The sequence below is a fragment of the Prionailurus viverrinus genome, chromosome E2, assembly GCF_022837055.1.
Source record: "Prionailurus viverrinus isolate Anna chromosome E2, UM_Priviv_1.0, whole genome shotgun sequence".
Taxonomy (NCBI): domain Eukaryota; kingdom Metazoa; phylum Chordata; class Mammalia; order Carnivora; family Felidae; genus Prionailurus; species Prionailurus viverrinus.
The window spans coordinates 47,368,178-47,391,673 of record NC_062575.1 but is presented as its reverse complement, the minus strand read 5'-3'; the positions used below and the strand labels follow the sequence as shown (position 1 = coordinate 47,391,673).

General features: G+C 56.0%; 1 protein-coding gene across 8 annotated transcripts in view; it reads right to left on the bottom strand.

Annotated features, from left to right (window-relative positions):
* The window catches only part of RYR1 (ryanodine receptor 1), a 132,406-nt gene that overhangs the window by 38,794 nt on the left and 70,116 nt on the right, over positions 1-23,496 (bottom strand). For all 8 annotated transcript variants that reach the window (XM_047835988.1, XM_047835994.1, XM_047835990.1 and 5 more), the window contains 27 exons: positions 23,207-23,281; positions 23,032-23,107; positions 22,609-22,732; positions 21,900-22,015; positions 20,264-20,331; positions 20,037-20,158; positions 19,505-19,554; positions 19,029-19,089; positions 18,685-18,923; positions 16,159-16,240; positions 15,487-15,617; positions 14,933-15,265; positions 13,890-14,130; positions 11,251-11,338; positions 11,079-11,171; positions 8,847-9,017; positions 7,729-7,788; positions 7,307-7,444; positions 6,642-6,754; positions 6,352-6,448; positions 5,998-6,104; positions 4,405-4,456; positions 4,202-4,270; positions 2,704-2,803; positions 2,346-2,425; positions 2,176-2,252; positions 1,293-1,366 (listed from right to left, as the gene is read on the bottom strand). In XM_047835988.1, coding sequence (XP_047691944.1) covers positions 1,293-1,366; positions 2,176-2,252; positions 2,346-2,425; positions 2,704-2,803; positions 4,202-4,270; positions 4,405-4,456; positions 5,998-6,104; positions 6,352-6,448; positions 6,642-6,754; positions 7,307-7,444; positions 7,729-7,788; positions 8,847-9,017; positions 11,079-11,171; positions 11,251-11,338; positions 13,890-14,130; positions 14,933-15,265; positions 15,487-15,617; positions 16,159-16,240; positions 18,685-18,923; positions 19,029-19,089; positions 19,505-19,554; positions 20,037-20,158; positions 20,264-20,331; positions 21,900-22,015; positions 22,609-22,732; positions 23,032-23,107; positions 23,207-23,281 — 3,037 coding nt within the window. The remainder of the gene's footprint in view (positions 1-1,292; positions 1,367-2,175; positions 2,253-2,345; positions 2,426-2,703; positions 2,804-4,201; positions 4,271-4,404; positions 4,457-5,997; positions 6,105-6,351; positions 6,449-6,641; positions 6,755-7,306; positions 7,445-7,728; positions 7,789-8,846; positions 9,018-11,078; positions 11,172-11,250; positions 11,339-13,889; positions 14,131-14,932; positions 15,266-15,486; positions 15,618-16,158; positions 16,241-18,684; positions 18,924-19,028; positions 19,090-19,504; positions 19,555-20,036; positions 20,159-20,263; positions 20,332-21,899; positions 22,016-22,608; positions 22,733-23,031; positions 23,108-23,206; positions 23,282-23,496) is intronic.

Below are 23,496 nucleotides of genomic sequence, written 5' to 3'. Positions count from 1 at the left end.
AGATGCGGGGGAGGGAGGGGGAAGCGTGTAAACATGGGCCAATCAGAATGGGCATCTGAAAGAAGCCAGTCACCGTGGGCTCTAGAGGAGGGAAGAGAGAAAGGGAGGCTAGACAGGAATGGGCCAACCAGAGCAGGCGCAGAGGAGGCACGCACACCAATCAGAGTGGATGCTGGGGGCAACCAATCCGGTTGGCGTATGGGAACCGCAGATTTGACCAATCTGGGGTCGCGGGCGCAGAGAGCGGGGTAGGTGGGAGTGGGGATTACCCCACCCCGGGACTGCGAATCTGGGTCTGGAAGTCTGAGAACATCCAGCTGGAAAGGGATCTTTGCCATCTTCTCTTAGCTTCTATTTTACACATGGGGAAACTGAGGCTTATAGAAGGGAAGAGACTTGTTCTTAGTCTCGGGTATTGTTAGTGGCTAATCTGGGACCCGAATCTTGGTCTCTGGACCCCTGATCTCAAGACTTTCTGCCGGCGGGATGCGTCGCTGAAGGGTTCCTCCCTCCCTGGATGTCCCAGATCCTCAGCCCCCAGGTGGAGGGGGGTGGTTGGGGGTTAGAAGGGAGGGGTGCAGCAGCACAGCAAGGGGAATGGGCTGGGGGAATTACCGTTCTGGCGGTTGATGACTGGGGCAGCCAACAGGATGGGAGGAGGAAGCAGGAAAAAAGAGGGAAAAAAAGAGACAGGAAGGAGACAGAGACAAACACAGAAAAACAGTGACACAGTCAGAGATGAAGAAGACATCGACACGAAGAGAGGAACAACCACAGAGAATCAGACCGATAAGGAGACAGATGGAACCAAGGAAGAGTAGGAAATGAGGGTAAAAGCGGAGGGAGAGAAAGAAGAGGGAAGAGAAAAACAGGTGTACAAGTAGAGGTGGAGGGGCAGGAGGCGAGGATCAGGGCAGAAAAGTTAGACACGTCACAACACGGCAAAGAGGAGACTCGATTAACCCGGATTAGGGACATTAATGAGAACAGCAACCAGGGTGGGAGACTTGGGGCACGTGGAGGGCGGGGGTCGGTGTGGTGATGGGTGAGAGAACACAGGACAGAAGGACAGCCGAGGGTGGGGACCCCGAGGAGGGAGACCCGGGAGGAATGTGGGGGCAGGACTGGGGACCACTGCACAGGAGGTGGGGGTGGGGGTGGGGGGTGGAGCTTGGGGATGGTTGTGGAGCGGAGGAGTCTTGGAGGAAGGGAGCTTTGGGCAATGTGGGCGAGGGGGCGATCCCGAAGGAAGAGGATGTCCCAGGAGAGGGAAGCCCAAGAGAGGGCCTCACCGGTTCCATCCTCGTTCACCATGCCCAGCCCCTCTGCCTTGTTCTGTCTCTCGAAGGCGTTGAGATCCAGGACGCTGTGCGAGGGGCGGGGGAGGTGGAAGGAAAGATGGGGAAGATGGGCTGAGGCCTCCGCCCTCTTTCAGAGCCCTGCAACGCCCCCACCCCCACCCCACCCTGCCGTGAGCGAGTGGAGGGCCACAGTAAACCAGGAATGAGCTGAAATCATCGAGAGGAAGCAGAAACAGAACTGGAAGAAGCCATGTGGCCGCAGTTCACAAGTAAGGTGGGGCCAGGATGAAATATGCACAAGTTGAAATCGGGAGGAAACAGAAACCCTCAATTAGCAAAGCTGGTGGGGGAGGGGAGGAGTCAGTTGCCAGAAGAGAACAAAGGCAGAGGTAGTAGTCAAGTTAATAGGGGTCATCAGTGAGAGCCCCAGTTCCCTGCTGCTTCAGTGCCCCTTGAATTCTCCACAAGCTTTGGGCTTCAGCTGTTCGTTCATTTTTTTTTTTTTTTTGAAGTTTACTTATTTATTTTGAGAGAGAGACACAGCATGAGGAGGGGAGAGGCAGAGAGAGAGAGGGAGAGAAAGAATCCCCAGCAGGCTCTGCACTGTCAACCCGATGCGGGCCTCGAACCTAGCAACCGTGAGATCATGACTTGAGCTGAAACCAAGAGTCATGAAACCAAGATCATGACCTGCGCTGAAGTTGGATGCTTAACCGACTGAGCCACCCAGGAGCCCCTCCAACTGTTCATTCTTAAAGCCTCTCTCTATTGTTATGATAATCAGCTCCCTGGTATTTGAGCTAGTTTGAGTGGGCCTCTGTTCCTGGCGGTGGTACCGAGTGGGGGCACAGCAACCGCAAACCCTAGACCCTACCTGCATGTTTGCATCAGCGCCTGGATACTCTGGAAGAAGCCAACTTCCTTCTTGTCCTTCAGATAATCCAGCATTTTCTACAGAAGGGGTGGGCGGGGAGGAGGAGCTGGGAGTCGCACAGGAACCTCCCACCCCTCTTAGCCCTCTTCCCAAGTCCCTTCTCCTGTTACCTGTTGCACATCAGCATTGCCTCCATTTAGGATGGAGATGCCCAGCTTCAGGGTGGAGGACACCATGGCGCCCGTCTCTCCTGCGGGGGGGACGGAGGGTCGCATAAGAGGGTCTGCTCAGTTTGAGAGCACTGTTCTCCACCCACCAGAAAACAGCCATCCCAGGGTACGTGGGAGAAGTGGGGAGGGGGGAGCAGCATGCCAGGGTGAGGGACGGGTGAGACATCGCGAGGCAAGTGGAATGTGTGAGGGCTGGCGTGCAAAGCACAGGCATGCGGGGTGGGCGAGGGTGCCCCGGGGTCCCCGGGGAGTGGGGACAGGATGCGTGTGCTCGGGAGGAGGGCCTGCACGAGGGCACCTTTGCAGGCACTGATCATCTGGAGCACCATCTCCGCGGCTCCCCGGTTGTGCAGCCGCGCCTGCTGGTACAGGAGCCTCTGCTTCTCCATCTCTTTCTCCTGCGGCAGAGCCAGGCCCGCGGCGCCTAGTGAGTCCAGGCTCGCCAGCCAGCCTTCTCCCCTCACAGCCTCACTCTGACCCTCCCTGCTCCAACCACACCTAATTTCTTTTTTTTTTATTTTTATTTTTAAAACGTTTATTAAAATGTGAGAGAGAGCGCATGCGCAAGCTGGGGAACGGCAGAGAGAGGGAGACAGAGGATCTGGAGCAGGCTCCAAGCTGCCAGCAGAGAGCCCGAGGTGGGGGCTCGAACTCACAGAACCGCGAGATCATGACCTGAGCCAAAGTCGGACACTTAACCGACTGAGCCACCCAGGCGTCCCACACCTCATTCCTTTAATTGTGAACTCCCTCTATCCCCTGGGACTGAAGTCCACGATTTGTCTCTTGTGCTCGGTACGGGGCCAGACACCGAGCAATCTTAACCTGGACCCACACGTGGACCCCCAAGGGGGCCCTGAACAGGGGAAAAATTATATTTTTGTGTTTACCGCCCTCTGACTGAAACGGAGCATTTCCTTCCATTATAAATCATAGCAATATTAGAACCCATGGTTGTGTCACCAAGAAGAACCACAGATGTTTCCATGCCGCGTTATTTTTGCAGCCATCTTAAAACACTGCTTATGTTCATTACTCATCAGTTACTGTAGCTACTGGCCCCACTGTGAAATCGTGTCATTTGAAGGATGCCTAACCCTAACCCTAAAGGCAGTTATGACTGTCTTAAAATTTTTTAAACAATATTTGGTGGTTCTTTCAATATGCTTGTTTCCTCTGCTATGAATTCATTTTATACATTTAAAAACATACTTCTAAGAGAGGCTTCACCAGATGCCAAAAGGGACCCTGGCAGAAAAACGGTTAAGAAACTCGGGGCAATGCTTACTGACTGCCTTAATGATGAATGGATGGGTCAGCTGCGTGGTTACCAGCTCTTTCTCACTGCCTGGCCTTTGCACATGCTGTTCCCCCGATCTGAAACACCTTTCTCCTTTTCTTCATCTGGCACACTCCTTTTATCCTCCTGCTCAGACATCCTCTCCTCCGAGAAGCCCTCCCTGACACCCTTCCCCCACAGGGTGGGTCAGGCACCTTGCTTGGGCTTCCACAGTCCCCTAAATTTCCCCCCGCCTCCATGTCTCCCTGAGCTTCTTTGGATTCCCCGACCCTGACCCCTCTGCCTGGAGCTTTCCTCATCACCACCATGAATATTGTTGCTGTCTGCTCGATGTATCTGTCTTGCCAGTAAACTGAGTCATTGCCGTGTCCCCAACATCACCTAGCACAGGGCTGGGCCCAGAGCACTACTCTGTGAACACAGGCTGAATGAATGAGGAATGACCGAAGTCAGGGTCCCTTATCCCTTTTCTCAGGGACCTCCTGATCCCACCTACCTCAAAGGAAACCTCAACTTCCTCTTCTTCGGCTTCGCTGTTCTCCCCTCCCTCCTCCAAGTGGCAGCTCTGGGGATGGGGCATCAGTTAGGGATGGCGGTGAACAGGGCAGACACCCCAGTTCACCCCCAGCCCTGTCAGTGGACAGGTACTGCAGCTGGGGAGAAGGGAGCCTGGCCTGGGGGATGGGGGCAGGGCCTCACCTTTGCCATGATGTCGGCATACGCCATATACAGGTAATCCTCGTCCAGTTTGCTGAGGAAGTAAGGGAGGAGAGAGTCAGGACCTGGTGGAGAGGACCCCCATCTCATAACAGCTTCCGGTTTTCCTTTGGAGAGCCACGCTCAGACTGTGTGGTTTGGGTGGGAGAGACTGTCCACGGCCAGAGTGGGCATGTGACTGAGGATGAGCCAGTTGGCATTTTCGATCTGCTTGGCCACCGTAATAAATAGATACGAGATGGTTATGGGATTCATGCTGGTCCACTGGAACTCGTTCTGGGAGTCTTGCTGGAACTATTGGTAGATGTGCTCCCTTTCCACTGGGGTTGCCAAAATGATGTGATGGACACCTGGAGCTTCTAGGGCCATTTTGCCACCTGTTGGTTCATTTGACCACTATGACCTTCTTGGGTCTCCTCAGCAAAAATAATAATAATAATAGTAGTAGTAACGGCCAACACCCATTGAATATTTACTCTAAGTTAGTCCCTGTTCTAAGTGCTTTATATATGTATTAACAAATTAATCCTCACAATAATCCTATTAGGTAGATACTACTAGCCTCATTTTACAGATGCACAAAGATCCTTCTTGGCCAAGCCACACAGCTTGTACCGCGATTCAACCCTGGATAATATAACTCCAGAGTCATGGCTTTCCCAAGGATGGAAAACAGGACGCTCAGTGTCCCAGTGTCCCGTGTAGCTGGTGGTGGCCTGATGTCAGAATTCTGGCAGATGAGAGATGTACAGAAGCCCACCAAGGAGAGCGCCTTTTCTTGGATAAAAAAAGGTCTTGATTTTGCTCAGAGGGAAAAAAAGGCCTTCTCTTTCTTTCTGCCTGGCATGTGGTTGTGTCTGGAAGTTCAGCGATCCATCTTCTGACCACAAGACAAAAGGTCAGAATGGCAGGGCGGAAAGCCCGAGCAGAGCCCGGGTCCCCATCTGCCATCGTGCCGCTGCCCAGCCCTGGACTTTCTCCCTCCTGACTTCGTGGATGTGTGAAACATAAATCCCTATGCCTCTATTTCCTTATCCACAAAAAGGAGCTGACGGTGGTATCCGTCTCGTAGTGCAAAGATTGAGAGAGTAGATACGTCAGGGGCCCAGCACGGGGCCGGACACATGATAAGCACTTGATAAATGTTGCCTGTTACTACTGTTCCCAGCAGCACCCTTGTTTTAGTCCCAAGACTGTCATTAGCCTGTACAAAGCTTTTGTGTGCATCAGAAAAAAGCCCTCTTCTCCTTTCTTCCATCTATGGGAAATTTGTTATGACGTGCTGATTTCTTTCTCGTAACTTACTGATTTTGTCTGAGCAAGACACTTTCATCCAGACAAGCCTACACCGATATTGCCTAGGATGTGAACGCTTCAGAAGCGATGCCCTCGTGAAGTGGTCAGCCTGCAAAATGGTCCACGGTGGCCCTGCCTGTCCTCGTAAAGTGACATTGAAGGATGGGCTGTGGGGCTCTCCTAGGACACAGAGGGTCTGCCTCGAGGAGCAGGGCAGTTGCTAGGGGCGGGGAGGAAGCAGATTCCTTCCCCAGGACCGAGCGGGGGGGCGGTCCTCACCTCTTTTCAGTCAGGGCAGTGCGGCTGAAGTGCAGGACCAGCTGGTGCAGGGGGTCAGGCTTCTTCTCTTCCACCTCCTCCTCCTCCTCCTCCTGCTCCCCAGCTTTCTAGGGGAGGGGTGGGGCTTGGGAAAGGGGGTTCTAGAGTCCCCACTCGTTTCCCCCCCACCACACACACACAGCCCCGCCGTGGCTGGATTTTCTCTCTTTCCCCACATGCTGCACCCAAGCCAGGGGCCGCCACTCCCCACCCCCCTCAAGGTGAAGGGCGACCCCCGGAAATGTGCAGCCAGCAGCCTTGACCCCCAGCCCTATCCAGCCCTGCCCCTATACTCCCAGGCAGGCCCCAGCTCACTGAAAGGTCATCTATCATGCGGTCTTCAAAACTGTGGTCTTCGGTCAGGATCCATGCGGCCTTGTAGCTCTCCAGGAACATGTTACATGCACGGTGCCTGGGGGGGGGGGCGGGAGGAGGTGTGTGGCATCACTGAGACCATCCCCGCTCCACGCCTCCTCTGTCCTTCCACACATCTACCTTCCCAACCATTCCCCAACGCCCCATCGAGTCGGCATTTTGTCCTCCCGCCTCCTCAGCCAGCCCTTCTCCACCGCCCTTCAAGCTTCCTTCTACCCTGGGGGTCTTACGTGGGCAGGTTGTACAGGGGGGTCATGCGGAAACAGGCAACGACCGCCCTCCGGCGCTGCTTGGACAAGAGCTTGTGCCACACGGCCTTCTTGGATTTGTAAGGGTGCTCGATCTGGGGGGGCGGGGGGGGGGGGGGGACGCGGGCGGCAATCTGTCATGTCCCCGCCTCTACCCCGATCTGATTCCTACCCCAGACCCCCTGGGTGAAACTGCTCATCTATGCCCAGGCCCAAATTCAGGCCCAACTCACAGGGCTGTAGGAACTCCCCGGCCGTACCAAGAGAGTCAAGGTTCGAACCTGGGCTTTGCTTCCAGACCGAAATGTCTGTCCTAGGCCCGCCCACAGGCCCAGGGTCACTACCCAGGCCCGTCACCATCCAGAGACCCACCCACGGTCCTGCCCAGAGTCAAGGCGTCTTCACCAGGCCCCACTCTAGACCCCAAATTCTGACCCTGACCCCGCCCCCAGGCCCGAGATCTAAGCACCAGGTCCTTCCCCTGGGGTTCCCAAATTCCCTTCTAAAGCCTCGCGTTTAACTCCAGGCTCCACCCAGAGACCCAAGGTTCACCCTCAGACCCCGCCCACAGATTCAAGGCCCGCCCCTTGCCCCTCCCAGAGACCCCAGCTCCCCGCCCCCTCCCAAGACCCTTCCAGCCCAGCCACCTGCTCCAGATGGTAGAGCACCGCAGACACCTCCTGGACCCTGCGCACGATCTTCTCGGGGTCGTCGGCGTCCTCCTCACGGCCCGGGAGGCCCCGGTACAGGGCCATCTGCCAGCGCAAAGAAGGGGAGCCTTCCACCTGACGGGAGGGAAGAACGGCGGCCGGCGTGAGGGTCCCTCCCCCTGCTGGCTCCCGTTCCCCAGCCGGGCTCGTCTGAGGGCCCCTCCGCTCGCTCGAGGTGGGCTTCTCTGGCTGCCCCGCCCCCCTTTCGGTGCCGTGACCATTCATTCTGACCATTCATTCGGTGGGTCAGTACACGTTAAGGTCCTTCTCACCCTGCCTGGTACAGAGTAAGTATACTTGGCTATTATTGTTGCTACTGTCCTAACGCGCCCCTTTTGGTTGCAGATTAAGGCGGGTACCTTTCCCTGAAGGTGAAGGTTGTTCTGCAGATATTCCCGGACCTCCTCATCTGTGTCTTTCTGGGGAGACATGGCCAGACTGGGTCACTCTGATGGCCCAGCATCCTCCTTAACCCACATCCCTTTCCCTTCCAGGCCCATCATCCCAGCAGCTGGCAAGAGGCTTGTGGGGAGGGGGGCATCTGGGAGAAACTGAAAGGGTCCGATGGTCAGGAATTGTCAGAAGGGAGTCCTAGAGGCCACAGATGCACCTTGAAGAGACAGTAAGGATTAGAAGGGCCTTGTGGGGATGTGAGTGGAGGTAGGGAGTGATGGGAGAATGCCCTCAAAGGTCAAATGAGGCCACCGAGGGATTATTGGAGGTCAGAGGAGGGTCAAAGTGGGGCTGCGAGATGGGCAGGGAGTTTTTGAAGATCAAAGGAGGTGGGGGGGGGGGAGTATAAGGGAGACAACAAGATCAGCAGAGGTCATGAGGGATCAGGCAGATCAACCAAGTCACCAGTAGGGTTTTCATGGAGGCCAAAAAAGGGTCAGCGGGGGTGGGGGGGGGGGGATTCCCAGAAGAGAGGGGCCCTCAAAGACCAAGTTGAGGGGTCAGAGGGGCCCTGGAGGGCTCCGTGGGTTCTTGGCAAGACTCAGCAGGTCCTAGGAGGAGATTGAGGTCCTGAAGGGAGGAGACTTTAGGGCTCCAGGAAAGAGGGTGTTTGTGATACCAGGGAAGTCAGGGGTCTTCGAGGCCCCAGAGGAGTTAATAGGTTGTCATGGAGGGTGTTCAGGAGGGTCCTTGAAGGCTCAATATGGTCCTTGGATCCCAAGGGTCTTAATGATATTCCTGGGTTTCGATGGGGTTCCAATTAGGATCCTTAGGTCCCAGGGCTTTGCCCAATATCCTAAGATATCTTAGGATATTGGGCAGAGCCCTGGATTCTCAGCAACCTAGGGGAAGGTTCAGGGCATTCCAGGGGATCCCATGAGTCCTCAGTGTCCTGGAGAAAGATTCATTAGGGTCCCAAGAGAGGACTCCCAGTGGGATCCTGGGGGTTCAGTAGGGTCCTGGGGGCTTGGTGGGGTGCTGAGCAGGGTGCTGGCAGGTTCCCGTAACGGGGCTGTGCAGGCACCAGAGCGTAGCGGTTCTTGGCCTGCACGATGAGCTCCTGGTCAGTGGGCGCACACATGTTCAGGCCGATGGGCAGCATCTTCTTGAGCGTGGCCACAATCAGTGATGTCTGCACAGAGTACCGGTCCCCTCGGCGCTTCTTCTTCGTGCGTTCCTGGTCCGAGCCACCTGACTGTGGGGACATGGGGCTCAGCACCAGCCCGACTCGCAGCCCGGCCCCAGGCCCCAGGCCCCAGCCCCAACCTGTGCCATTGTCCACGGCCTGGGCTCCAGCCCGCAGCCTGGGTGCCTGGCATCCCCTCCCCCATCTGAGAGCCCGCATCCATTTCCACCCCAGACCTTGCTGATCTTTCACTTCAGGCCCCCAGCCCTCACCCCAGACCCTCCCAGACCGAGCCTCTGTCCCCAGTTCCCAACCTCTATCCCAAATTCCAGATTTCCCCAAATTCTGGGCCTTTCCCAACCTCTGGCAGTCTTCTCCCAGAATCCCCTAACAACTTTCAGTACGGCACCTCCCCTCCCCCACAACATGCGCAACCCTACACTTGATATCCCAAGAGTGAGGTCCCCAGAATGAAATAAAGATGCAGAACCGTAAAGAGTCTCAAGAGACAAAAGAAGTTGGGAGAAAAAGAGACACACTGAGAGACTCAGGCAGACAAGGAGACAGGAAGACAGAAGATGTAAGAGAGATCCAGAGAGGTCTGGAAGCAGAAACACGGGGCACAGAGTCCCACAGCCGTGTTCTGGAGCCTTGGGTGTGGACCCAGGGCCAGGGCCACCCCAGTCATGCCAACGAGAAGCCCCAGTGACAAGCTTCGGCCGGAGCCACATTCACTCCGGCTCGCAATACGGAGCACGGCCTGTGTGTGAGGCAGACACTGCTGAGATCACATGCAGAGCCCCGGGGCCCCGGGGGCCACCGGCCAGATGCCGTCCGAGGCTCAGAAAATAAGACACTTGACTAAGGTCGCACAGCCAACTGCCAAGGGTCAGGATTTGAACCCAAGTCTGCCTGGTTCCGGAGCCCAAGCCTTAAGCCCAACCATGCGCGTGCCTTTCCCACCCCATTCCCATTCCCTGTGACCTCAGACCATAATGCTTCGCTGCTTTGAGGAAAGCTGAGAGATTTTTTTTTTTTAACAAAAGTTAAAAAAAAAAGTTAAATTGGCAAAAGCTGAGCATTGGGAAGGGAATGGGTGGTTGGGAGTGGGGATGGGGGAGAGAAGAAGGATGGGGGCTGAGAGCCAAGGGCGAGGGGCGGGGAACAGGGGCAGGAATTTTCTGGAGGGGATGCAGAAGCCAGGGTGTGGGGGAGAAGAGGGAATTAAGCCAAGAGGCATGCGGAAGGTCCCAGACGTGGGGCTGACCTGTACATCTCCCGCCTGCTTCGTCAGGGTGCAGACAAAGACAAGAAGGGTTACCCCGGCCCTTCAGAGAACCCTAGGCCCAACTTCAAGTGGGCCCCACCCAGCCCCCTTGCCCCAGCCCGACACACAGCCCCTAGCTGGGCATTTCTGGACCCCGAGTGGAAATGGGCAGGTGGGTTTGGTCTTTAGGCCCCTGAAGAGGGCAGTGCTGAGAAGTTAAGGGTAGAGGAGAGGGGGCATGTGGGATAATGAGGAGGTGGGAGAGGAAGATATTGGGGTGAGGGAAGGAATGGAGGAGGGGAAAGTGGGAGGAGAGGGGAGGAAGGAGGAGAGAAAGGATGAGGTGGGGAGGAGGCAGAGGAGGGAGATGGAGAGGAAGGAGGAGAGGGGAGAGAGAGTGGGGAGGGTGATGGGGAGGGAGAGGAAGGGCATGGGGAAGAGGGAGAGGGAAGGGATGGGGAGGAGGGAAAGGAGATATAGGGAGGAGTGGGATGGGAGGAGGGGGATGGGGAGGGAGAGGAAGGGCATGGGGAAGAGGGAGAGGGAAGGGATGGGGAGGAGGGAAAGGAGAGATAGGGAGGAGGGGGATGGGAGGAGGGGGATGTGGAGGGAGAGGAAGGGCATGGGGAAGAGGGAGAGGGAAGGGATGGGGAGGAGGGAGGAGATGGAGGAAGAAGAGAGAAATGGGGGGAAGGGAAAAGACAGAGGAGGAGTGAGGAGATGAGGCAGGGGAGATGGGGTGCTGTGGTGGCTGCGGGAACGTGGCCAGGGCAGGGAAGGCTAGCTGGTGAAGAGGTCAGGTGGGAAGGCCTGGAGGGTGCTCCTGCCCTCCCTGCTACGTGCTCTCAGAGCAAAGCACCCACCTTGGCCATTTTGCTCTTGTTGTCAGCGGTCAGAAATGACATGTTGTTGATCTCATTCTGGACCACAAAGTTCTGCTCCTCACGCTTAAAGTTCTGGTGGGGGAGGCAGTGTCAGGATCAGACGGGGCAGTGAGGGTCGTGGGAAGGAGGGCCAGGGCAGATGGGGACTCACGTGGGACTTGGACCAGTAGATGAAGATCTCGCCCACCATCCTGAACAGCTCCTCGGCGCTGGGGTTGGGCTCCGTCAGCCAGTGCGCCCTGGGTGGGCAGGGAAGGGGCCGGTGAGGGATGGGGGCAGGGACCCCCAGGAGAGGATGCCACACAGAGAGCTCTCAGGAGAGGGGATGGGGGGGGGACCTGGAGATTCCAACGGGAGGGATGGGATGGAGTTTTCTAGGGTAAGCTGGCCATTCAGATGATCTAAACATCTTACCCATTCCTTTAAAAAAAGGAAGTCCTTTTTTCTATCTCTAACCTTTTTAATGAAGTATAACATAAAGTGTCAGCTTGATGGTTATCACAAAGCGAACACACTGTTGTAACCACCACCCAAGTCAAAAAATAGGGGCGCCTGGGTGGCTCAGTCAGTTAAGCGTCCGACTTCAGCTGGGGTCATGATCTTGCAGTTTGTGAGATCGAGCTCCAAGTCGGGCTCTGTGCTGACAGCTCGGAGCCTGGAGCCTGCTTCGGATTCTGTGTCTCCCTCTCTCTCTCTCTGCCCCTCCCCTGCTTGTGCTCTCTCTCAAAAATAATAAACATTAAAAAAAATATATGGGAATGCAAGCTGGTACAGCTACTCTGGAAAACAGTATGGAGTTTCCTCAAAAAACTAAAAAGAGAACTACCCTTGACCCCACAATGGCACTACTAGGCATTTATCCACGGGATACAAGTGTGCTGTTTCGAAGGGACACATGCACCCCCATGTTTATAGCAGCACTATCAACAATAGCCAAAGTATGGAAAGAGCCCAAATGTCCACTGATGGATGAATGGATATATATATATATATATATATATATATGTACAATGGAGTATTACCCGGCAATCAAAAAGAATGAAATCTTGCCATTTGCAACAACGTGGATGGACCTGGAGGGTATTACGCTAAGTGAAATTAGTCAGAGAAAGACAAAAATCATATGACTTCACTCATATGGGGACTTTAAGAGACAAAACAGATGAACATAAGGGAAGGGAAACAAAAATAACATGAAAACAGGGAGGGGGACAAAGCATAAGAGACTCATAAATATGGAGAACAGAGGGTTGCTGGAGGGGGTGTGGGAGGGGGGATGGGCTAAATGGGTAAGAGGCACTAAGGAGTCCTAAAATCATTGTTGCACTATATGCTAACTAATGTGGATGTAAATTAAAAAAAAAAAAAAGAAATAGAACATTTCCAGAATCCAGAAGTATCTTCACGCCCCTCCCAGCCACTCCTTTCTCCCTCATTTGGATGACCCTTATGCTGACCATGGATTATTTTTGTCTGCTCTTGAACGTTACATGAATAGATGTAATAGGTACTCTATTTTTATTTTTCCTGGCTTCCTTCGACCTGACATTTGCGACATTCATCCACATCGTTGTATGCTGCAATAATTTGTTCATTTTCATTGCTGTGTAGTATTCCACGGTGGGAATGCACCACAATTTATTTGTTCAAACTCTCCGATGCGGTGCACGGACTCCTGGGAACCTACACTACAGCAATACGCCCCGTCGTGAGTATGAAGAGGGGTGTGCATGGGTGTATACAGCATTCCTACCAATGCTTCCCATTTCTGCTCCCGTGACAGGCACAGCTAATCAATCAGAGCCCCTTTCTTACAAAGCCCTGATGCAACCCGAAAATCTTTTCAACCAGGATGGAACTAGGAGTTGAAACGTATTCACTATCCCTGGATTAGGCTGCCCCTAGGAGTTAATAATTCTCCGAACCGTGCTTCTGATTTTAGGGAGATGTTAGCAATTGGTTGATACCTGTTCTTGCTTTTGACTTAAAAAAATTTTACTTTTATTTTTGAGAGAGAGAGCGAGCATGAGCGGGGCAGGGGGGGTGCACAGAAAGAGGGGAACAGAGGATCAGAAGCAGGCTCCAGGCTCCGTGCTGTCAGCACAGAGCCTGACACGGGACTCGAACTCATGAACCGTGAGATCATGACCTGAGCCAAAGTCGGACACTTTTAACTGACTGAGCCACCCGGGGGCCCCTGCTATTGACTTAAAAAAAATTTTTTTTTAATTTTCGAGAGAGAGAGAGCATGAGTGGGGGTGGGGGGCAGAGAGAGAGGGGGACAGAGGATCCGAAGCGGGCTCTGCACTGACAGCAGCGAACCGGATGCAGGGCTTGAACCCACAAACTGCAAGATCACGACCTGAGCTGAAGTTGGACGCTCAATGGGCTGAACCACCCAGGTGCTGCACCTGCTCTTGCTTCTCTTAAAGGCCTGTTTCTGAGGAAAGTCCGGCTAGCCAGATCTGGACCATCTTCGTTTCCCCTCAGTGACGGAGGAAGGCCTGACCATTGGGCCTAACTGCGCGAATCAGCCCCATCCACCCAAGCCCGGTGGCAGCCTCGCGGGGGCTCGGTCTCAGGAGGCGTGAAGGAGAAGAAGGGGAGCAGATACCCACGGGCTGGATTTTGTGGGGCCAGAGGCAATGGGGGGGGTGGTCAGAAGGTTGGGGGGGGGTGGGTGACAGCTGGAAAAAGTTTATAGTAACTCAGAAGGTGACGGGTCAGATGGGGCTCCGGGAAGCCCGAGGTCAGGCTGAATGTGCACGGGGACGGCAGGGACTTGCTGACCTGTTGTTGTCCACGTAGCGGATGAGCAGCGGGTAGAGGGCGTACAGGTCCCGGCAGAGCACAGAGAACTCATCCCGCACCAGGAGCTCGCCCTCCTGGGCCTCCGCCTTGGCCTCCAGGCGTAGCTGCTCCTCCTCGGCCACCACCTTCCCCGCCCGCTTGCGCAGCCGCCCGATGGTGGGGATGAAGTGTGAATGCAGCAGCTCCGGCCGGGCCCGGCTCACGATGGGCTGGGCGAACACTGCGGGGGGTGAGGCGGACGGAGGGTCAGGTGCTGCCGGCCAGCCTCTAACTCCAGCACCTGACCTACGACCTTGGATCCCACGCCTGAGCTCGGGCCCTGACCTCTGACACAGCCCCTGACGCCTGGTCCCAATCACAGCCCTTGACCTGAAACTGTGACGCCAGCCACCTCTGACCCCCCGTGACCGACTCATAACCTGATAGCTTACCTTGGGCTACGACCTCTCACCCTAATCTTTGACCTGTGACCTAGCCCCTACCCAAACTCTTACCTCACTGTGTGATTTCTGACTATGACCCCTGGTTTCTTACCCCAGCCTCTGACCTCTGACCCCGGCCTCTGAGCCCAGCCCCCAAGCTGTAGCTTGGCCCGGTTTCTGACAGAGAACTTCTGAACCAGGAATCCCATCCCTTTAAAGACTCATTTCTTGACCTCTGACCTACAAACCCCTCTGTATCAGGGCCCCTGATGCGTGATCTGGTTCTCTGACCCTCTGTCTAAGGAACCCAGGCCTCTGACCCAATTCCTAACCCTCTCCAAGGCTCTAGCAATTCAGAATCCGGCCTGGAGGACTTCCAGGACCCATCCATCCACCCCAGGCCCTCAGAGCCCGAGATTCTGACCACTTGTGATGACTCCTCGCCTTCTGAGCCTGAGAAAACCTGGACTCTGACTCCTGCCAACTCCCAGGAAAACACAGACCCCGGGGATCTCCCTCTCAGACCATGAGATCAAAGGGCCCAAGCCCCAGGACACTTCGGCCCCAGTCCTCAGTAGCCTGGTGCCCCCCCAGACCCACCGGCGAGCCGCTTCATCCACGACGCCTCGTCAATGCCCAGGTTGTTGACGATGATTCGCAGGATATTCCCCAGCAGGGAGTTGAGGTGGTCAGAGGTGACAGCTGTGCAGGGCGGGGGCGCCCCCGCGGGCAGGGCGGGCGGGGGGGCCTCGGGCCCGCGCTCCCACCAGCGCGGCAGGTAGCTGCACAGCATGGGCAGCGTGATCTCGATGACGTGTGGCATCTCTGTATAGCGGGCCCCCGACTCGGCCAGCCCCCCGATGTCCGCCATGAGCCGCTCCAGCACCGGGATGTCAGGACACATCTCCTCCACGCTGTTGGGGAGCCCCAGGACTGGGGTGCACAGAGGGGTCAGGGCATTCCAACCCATCACTCCCAGACCTCGGCGTCCCCACCACAAACCCGGGCCCCGACGGGCTCCAGAATCCTCCAGTCTGGAGTGCCCCCAACCTGGGGAATCCTCAGCCCTCGGAGCCCCCCCAAAGCGGGCCCTCCCCCGGGCCCGGGCTGGGTAGGACGTTTCCTCACACCCGCCCCAGCCCCACACCACTTACTGGCCCGCTCCCGGGGAGACTTGGTGGTGTACACGGAGCAGGCGTTATACTCGTTCAGCTGAGGCTCCAGGAACGCCACCGGCATGGCCGCTGCCAGGCGGGCCAGGCACTCCCCGAGGGCCGGCCGCAGCCTGGAAGAGGGGGCTGCTTAGCTCTGACACGCCCCCCGCCCGGTGCTGCGTCCCAGCCTCCGTCTCCACAGGAGTGCGTCTTCCCAGAACTCTCTGGAGCCCAGCCGTCCACCCAAAGCACGAACGTGGCCTTTTCCCTGGGTTCTCATGTGCCCTTTCGCTCTAACTGGTGATCCCAGCTCAGGAGAGCCCACCCACACGGGCACTGCCAACGCCCCTCCTCGGTGCCCCCAGCGTGCTGTGACTCCTGTGTACCACCCTCCCTTCTGTGTGCCTCCTGCCGGGGCAAGCTTGCACCCCGGCAGGGAGCCACCTGCCATCCTGGCCAGCAGGCGCCTGGGGCCGATCGGGCTTCCTTCACTGGCCTTCCCCCGAGTGCCCTCAAGTGGCCGCCTCGGTGAACTGCAGCTGCCGCCGAGCATGTCCGTCGTGGAAGACTGCTCATTTCTGCTTTTCGCTCACCCCCATCTTCTCCTGCTCCTTCCTTCCCCCATCCCCCCAGCACCCACCCCAGCCCCAAACTATGGCTCTCTCTCCTTACTTTTCCACGTAAGGGTTCCTGGTGGTTCCCAGAGAGTAGATACTGCACAGCGTTCGGTAGCAAGAGACCTGGACGTCATCCACTGAGGGAGAGAGGGAGGGTGAGGGTGGGGGAAAGCACCCACCATCCCCGTCCTCCCCCGCCCTCCTCCCTCACCTCCAAATACTGGGTAAGAGCTGGGCAGTCGAGAGCCAGCCTGCCATTTACCAGTTTTGTGACTTGAGCAAAGTGCCAACACTCTCTTGGCCTCAGTTTCCCTATCTGTAAAATGGGGAGACCTATAGTATCTTCCTCATGGGGTGGTTGTAAGGATCAAAAGATCAATGCTTGGAAACCATTTGGAACAGGGCACACAACGGGCATTCCGTAAAGGCTGCTCTTTCCTTGGAGGGGAGTCACGGATCTCTTTGATGACAGCGATGGACACTCTCCAGAAAAATGCAAATATCCCACCCTGACGATAATTTTAGGTCATCCCCCTGCCGACCCCCGGAAGACCAGGTTAGGAACCTCAGCAACTTTACAAATGTCTCGAGATAAAAAGAGGGCAAGGGGGCAGTTCTAGATTGAAGAGACACGTGGACATAACAACCAAAGGCAAGGAGAAAAGCCTGACTGGACTCTGAATTTTTTTTTTTTTTTTAAATCAAAGCCATTTTGAGAGTAATGAGGGAAATTCAAGCACAGTCAGGTTAGGTGGTGATAATGATATTGTGATTACATGACAGACAGAAGGTTCTCGTTCCAGGAGGTGCAGACTCAGTATTTAGGGATGAGGTGTCACGGTCTGTGGAGCTCACGTTCTAAAGTTCAACAAAAAGGTCTGCAAATACTTTTGCTCATAAAGTGAAAGGTTCAGCAAACGGGGCAAATTGTGAACAATTCTCTTCTGGACACTCTAAAATTCTCTAAACAGGGGCGCCTGGGTGGCTCAGCCGGTTGGGCGTCCGACTTCGGCTCAGGTCATGATCTCGCGGTCCGTGAGTTCAAGCCCCGCGTCGGGCTCTGTGCCGACGGCTCGGAGCCTGGAGCCTGTTTCGGATTCTGTGTCTCCCTCTCTCTGTGCCCTACCCCACTCACTCTCTGTCTGTCTCTCCCTCTCAAAAATAAATAAACATTAAAAAAATTTTTAATTCTCTGAACAAAACGTGAGGGTGGGGGAAGAGCCCCAACCACGTTCAACTTTTCTTACTTTTAGCAAAAGGTTCTAATTTCAAAGAAACGGTGAACTGAGACATGGCTCAGCATCCGCCAATCCCCACGGCCCGTGGCCTGCTGGCCCGTCCTGGACACCTTCCCAGGGTGTTCCCTGGGCCCCTTGGCCCAATTGACCTTGGCATCTCCCCCAGACTCGTTACTGCTCCCAGTCCCTGTGTCCTGGAGGCCCCACTATCCGAGTGTCGCAGGCCGGGGCCTTGGGCTTCACTCTGGATACCTCCCCTCCACCGCCCATCTCCTCGGCCTCCTGAACATCTCTCCCACCAGCCCCCCCGCCGTCCTTCCCCCGCCCCCCACAGTCCAGACCACATCTCATAAGGCTCTTTGTTTGAGGACCTGACACTCCACTGGGTGTTGCATCTTGCCTGTGTCTCACTAACACACTGTGCACATTGTGTTCCCAGATCCCAGGCTGGGTCACACAACAGGTGTGCCATTCGGTAGCAGACGCTGCTAATAGACTCCCAATATCTGCTCTTAACTTTTCTCTGCTCTTTAGGAACAGACCTCCAATGTTTAGCTGGACACGTGACCTCCCAGAATAAAGGCTACTTTCCCAGCCCCCCTTGCGGTGACATGTGGCCGCATGCTGAATTCTGGCCAACGAGATGGATGTAAGCAGGACTGACACAGACCACATCTAGGTCGTTCTTGTAAAAGAATTGCAGCGCCCTTCTCTTTGCTTCCTCTCTCCTCTTACAGACTAGAATGGGGATGTAATGAACGCCGTGCCATCCGGGACCCTGCGGATAAAGGCAGTATTTCCAAGATGGCAGGGTAACAAGACGGAGAGAGCCTGGGCTTCTGACATGGTGATGCACTCACAAGTAGGCTCTTACATGAGAAAGAAATACACCCCTTTCTTGTTTAAGCTACAGTGACTTAGGGTCTTTTGTTAGAAGCTGCTGAACTCAGGGGTCTCTGGGTGGCTCGGCTGGTTAAGCGTCTGACTTCAGATCAGGTCATGATCTCACGGTTCATGGGTTCGAGCTCTGCGTCGGGCTCTGTGCTGACAGCTCAGAGCCTGAAGCCTGCTTCGGATTCTGTGTCTCCCTCTGTCTCTCCCCTCCCTTGCTCATATTCTGTTTCTGTCTCTCAAAATAAATAAACGTTAAAAAAAAAAAAGCTGCCGAACTTATATCCTCATTAACTCATTCTGTCTCATTAACTCATTCTGTTACCTACCAATTCACTGAATGCACACTCAGACACCTGGGGATTCTGCCGGGCACACGGGGATGGCTGGTGTCAGCAGAATTGCACCCCACCCCCGTCCCTAGTCCTGCCCTTGGGGTCAGGGGTCCTTACGGATAACATCGTCTCCGAACTGGTGCTGGGCGATGTGCTGGAAAAGCGTGGTGAGGACCGGCAGCAGGGCCACCGTGGTGTAGGTGAGGTTCTGGCCCACACCCTTCACCTGCGTGCGTGCTTGGGACACCTTGCCCAGACGAAGGTTCTCCACCATCTTCTCGATGTCCTCTGAGGCGCTCTCAAAGAAGGAGCGGAGGCCGGCCTTCACGATCTCGGGGCCTGACTTCATCACCGTCCTAGGAGGGAAGCCGGGGCGCGCCAGTTCTAGAATCTGAGATCCGGGATTTCAGGAGGTCAAGGAGAACAGGGGTTTGGGGCGGGGTGGCCACCAGGCCCCATACCTGGCATCCAGGGAGCGTGCCAGGATGTGAAGACAGTTGACCACAGCTGGGGCATCCGTCCCTGGGAAAGGGAGACGGGAGAGGGTGAAGGAAGGGATACAAGGGCAGTGCCTTCCCCTACATCCACCTCCCCCCCGCCCCACCTCCACCTGGACGCCCACAGGACCTGGTCCTTCCCCAAACCCGCTCTGCCTGCACCTCCCCCATCCCAGCCCTGACCTTCGGGCCATCACTGTCTGAGGATGAGTCTGTGTCCCCACCGGCCTGGGGGCTCCACGAGGGCAGGGCCCAGCGCTGTCCCAGGCACAGCCCTGTCCCTAGGACTACCCAGTCCACGTCTGGGTCCAGAGGAACAACACGGTGGAGGTTGTTCAAATCGAGGCCTGAACCGGGAGCTGTTTCTTCAGGGTGGGGTTGGAGATTGCAGGGAGAGAGGGAAGGTTAGAGGGAAGAACTGGGGGCGGGGAGCTACTTACCAAAGAGAGAAACTCGGTGCCGTACAAGAGCCGCAAGCTTGCAGAAGAGGCTGAAGAAAGAAAGGGACATAAGGACGGGGGAAACAGACAGTGAGGACACCACGGGACAAGGACAGCAGCGGCACAGTTAGGGACAGGGACAGAGGGACAGAAGACACAGCCAGGAGGACATAGGATGGTGGAGAAGAGAACAGAGGTGACAGGAAGGGTGGGGAAGGGGCAGAGAGATGAGCAAGCTTGAGAGTAACGGGCAGACACGGGGGTGCTGGGGGGTGGGGAGGCTGGTCTGCCTTTCTGACAGGGCGACCAATTCGTCCCATTTGCCTGAAAGTCCTACATCCTGGGAGACCCCTCGGTCCTGGGCACAAGAGGACAGGGAGTCACCCTCACCCTTCAGTCACCTCTGTAGGTAGAGTGGTCAGTGCCCAACACCCAGGACAGAGCCCAGACAGTCCCAGGTTGAGAGGACAGGGTCCAGGATTGCAATCCTGTGAGGTCAGGAGACGGGGTCAGGGGTCACAGGGTAGCCCACCTGGTGATCATTTCCTTCTCCTTGTTGGAGGCGTGGCCACCACTGCCCAGCACTTTGGCCGGTGTGGACAGGAAATAGAGGCAGTGGTTGGTGAAGTACTGGTTTATCAAAGGGAGCAGGATCTGGGGGTGGGGTGGGGAAGAGACGAGGCGGGCTGGGTGAAGGGGGACTGGGTGAAGGGGCCCACCAGTCCCCAGCCCCCTCCAGCTTCTCAGTCCACCTCTCACCTTGGCAAAGAATTTAATCTCCTGTTCGTGGGGGGACTTTTCCACTCGTCCACTGCTGACCACAGCCTCTGGTGGCGGAGGGAAAAGAGAGGTGATGGTGGGTTCAAGGCTGGGGAACTCAGAAGGTGCCTCGGGAGGGAGGGGACTCGAGGGTTCAGGGAGGAAAAGATGGGAGATTAATGCTTGGTATAAAGCCACCTCTGTTGACTTTGAGGTAAACCTCTCTCTCCTGTCTTTCCTGTGTTTCCCCCTAACTCCTTGATCAAGCCCTTCCTGCAGCTGAAAATGGGGAAGAGGATAAACTAGGATGGAGTAAGGTCATGGAACATCCGCTTCCTCACCAGCCCTCTTCTTCCTGAACTTCAGTACTTGGCACTGAGTCAATGTGGAATGAATGAATGAATGAACAAAACAAGAAGTCAATGTTGACAGACTAGAATTAATTTTAAAGCAGAAGTCAATTTCAGGTAATAATAACAGTGAGAGTAATAATTAATGATAATAATAATGCTAATAATGTCCCTGGCCCTCGCACGATCTCCTCCCAACTTGGAGGTCTGTACAGTTGGTCCCCCTCCTTCATTTTACAGATGAGGGAACTGAGATGAAATAACTCAGCCCAGGTCACCCAGCAAGAACAGGACAGAACTGTGACTGGTTATGGTGGACAGATGGGGAAACCGAGGCACAGAGAGGAGAGGGAGTTGCCGAGAGGCGCTCAGCATGGAGGATCAGCATGTGGGATTCGAGGCGAGGTGTGTGAGTGCGTCCTGCTGTGCCACTCATCTGAGGGGGTCTGGGGGTCCTGGGTGGCTCTCAGGGGGAATGTTGGGATCTCTGGGGGAAGCTGGGAGGGATCCTAGGGGCCAGCTGTGATTCTTAGTGGGGTGTAAGAGGCACGTATGGGGCACACCAACAGCCTCCATCCCCAAAAGAGACCCAGAATCTGCCCAATCCTCACCCTCTTTGGTCCTTACACCCACAATCTGTCCCTAATGCAGCCAAGGGGAGTCTGTGAACACCTGAAGCAGGTCAGGGCTCTCTCCTGCTCAGAACCCTCCCGTGGTGCTATTCCACTTGGGGTAAAAAGCCACAGTCCTCCCTATGCCTGCAAAGCCCTACGTGATCTGCCCCGTCTCCTCCCGCTGTCCACACTCAGTCACTCTGCTTCAGCCAGTTGGGCCTCCTGTTTCCCCAGGGACTTCTCAGAACCTTCGCACTGGCTGTTCCTCTGCCTGGAATACTCTCCTCGGATGTATGGCCAGCCCCCTCCCACCTCCTTCAAGGTCTTCCCAATTACTCTATTTAAAATTTAAAGGGCTCCACTCCCCCAACCCCCCCCCCCCCGCACAACTTGTCCCAGTCTTTCTTAGATGGTTCTAGTGTATTCTTCTTCCCCAAACACTAACTGCCTTCTAAAAACTTAAGGTATCTGATGTTAATCGTCTGAAGGCACCACAGGGATGTAAACACTGGAGGACAAGGATCTTTGTCTCGTTCACTGCTGTGTTTTCAACACCCGTAAGGAACAGTGTCAGGCACAATAATGAGGTGAGGGGAGGGAAGGAGAAATGCATGCGCCGGGTCCTTGGGTGAACCTGGAGGTATGGCAGGCATGGGGAGGGACTCCCCGTACCCAGGTGGGCGATAAACTCCTGGGAAATGTCCATCCAGCGCAGCAACTGCTGCAGGAAGCCAAAGGCGAACCGTTTCTCGATGGAAGATGTGTCCAGCTCCATGTCCTTAAGGCCTCTGCGTGGACAGGCAGAGAGGGGTCAGCCCTGTTCCCCGCTCCTCTCCAGTTCCCCTCTGCTTTCCTACGGCCGGCCGCTGCAGGCTTCTGCCCCACGCCAGGTCCCCCTCGAGGTCCTAGCAGTTCCCTGGCCCCGCCTCTCCTCCTCAGGCCCCGCCTCCCCTCAGGCCCCGCCCTCCTAGCCTCCTGTCATCCCCAGCCCTGCCTCTCCTCCCAGGCCTAGCCCCTCCCCTCTCTGGCCCCAAACAGTCCCCCAAGCCCCACCCTCTTAGCCTCCTCCCCTCCCAGGTCCTAACTCTTCTCCCGAGGCCCCACCCTCCCGGCCCCCCACTCTCTGACCTTGCTCCCCGCTCTGAGGAGTTCCCCCCATCTTGGCTTCCTCTCCCCTGGCCCCTCCCCCACTCTCCAGGGCCCACCCTCGTAGCCACCTCCTCTCTCTGGCCCCACCTCTGCTCTCCGGGCCCCACCCCTCTCAGCCACCTCCCTTCCCTGGCTCCGCCGCTTTACCCCAGCCCAGCTTTCCCCAGTTTTGGCCTGGCTCGTTCCTCTCACATTCCCCGCCCCTCCCTGGCCGGGCTTGCAGCCCACGTGCCTGGTGACAGCATAGCCGTTCATCTGCAGGAACTTTAGCAGTTCCTGGGCCTTCTCTCGGTCTCGTGCCTTCTCCTTGGCTGTCAGTGTGTCGTAGGGAACCAGCAGGGGGTGGGTCCCACCACCTGGAGCCGCAAAGACCAGAAATCAGAGGACTGGGGAGACCCAGGCCACTCTCACTGAAGTGGTTCTTGCTGCTGAGAGCACGCATAATTAGAGTAATAAAAACAGAGGTAAGAGAACCGAATCATCGGTTTCAGAGGATCGTCATATGCTCACCACAGCCCTATGGTAGTAGATGTTGTTATTATCGGGGGTGGCGATGGTTCAAAGTCACACAACTCTAACTTAAGCCCTTGGGACTCTGGAGTTAGGGGACTTCGGTGAAGAGGGGCCTGTGCGGGGATGGGACGGACGCTCTCACCCTTGGCCTCCAGCTCCTGCTTCTTCTTCCGCCCCCACGTGTTGTGGTAATTTTCGGCCAGTTGTTCTGCCATGGCCTGGAATGGACGCAAGAGTCAAGGCCCGGACTCGGAGGATGTCCTTCTCAACCCCAACAAACACCTCCATGCCTCTAGATAAAGGATCAGGGGTTTCACCTGCAGCTCCCGAGACAGGGTAACTCCGCTGAGGTCCGGGGGCTGGGGGTTGTAGCCTTCTCGCGGATCATAAGTCTGGGAGGACGAGGGAGAAATGGGGGTGCTTGATGGACTAGCAGGAAGTCCGGGCCCCAACACAGTTTACCTCCTCCACTGGCCCTAGACCCCTGCTCTTCGCCCCTCCCCCCCATAAGGCCCTGTCGCTAAGTCACGCCCTCCTCTCCTCTGCCCTTCGCAGTTCTTCAGACCCACGCCCACTCCCTTCCCAGATCTCTCAGCCTTGGCGGGCA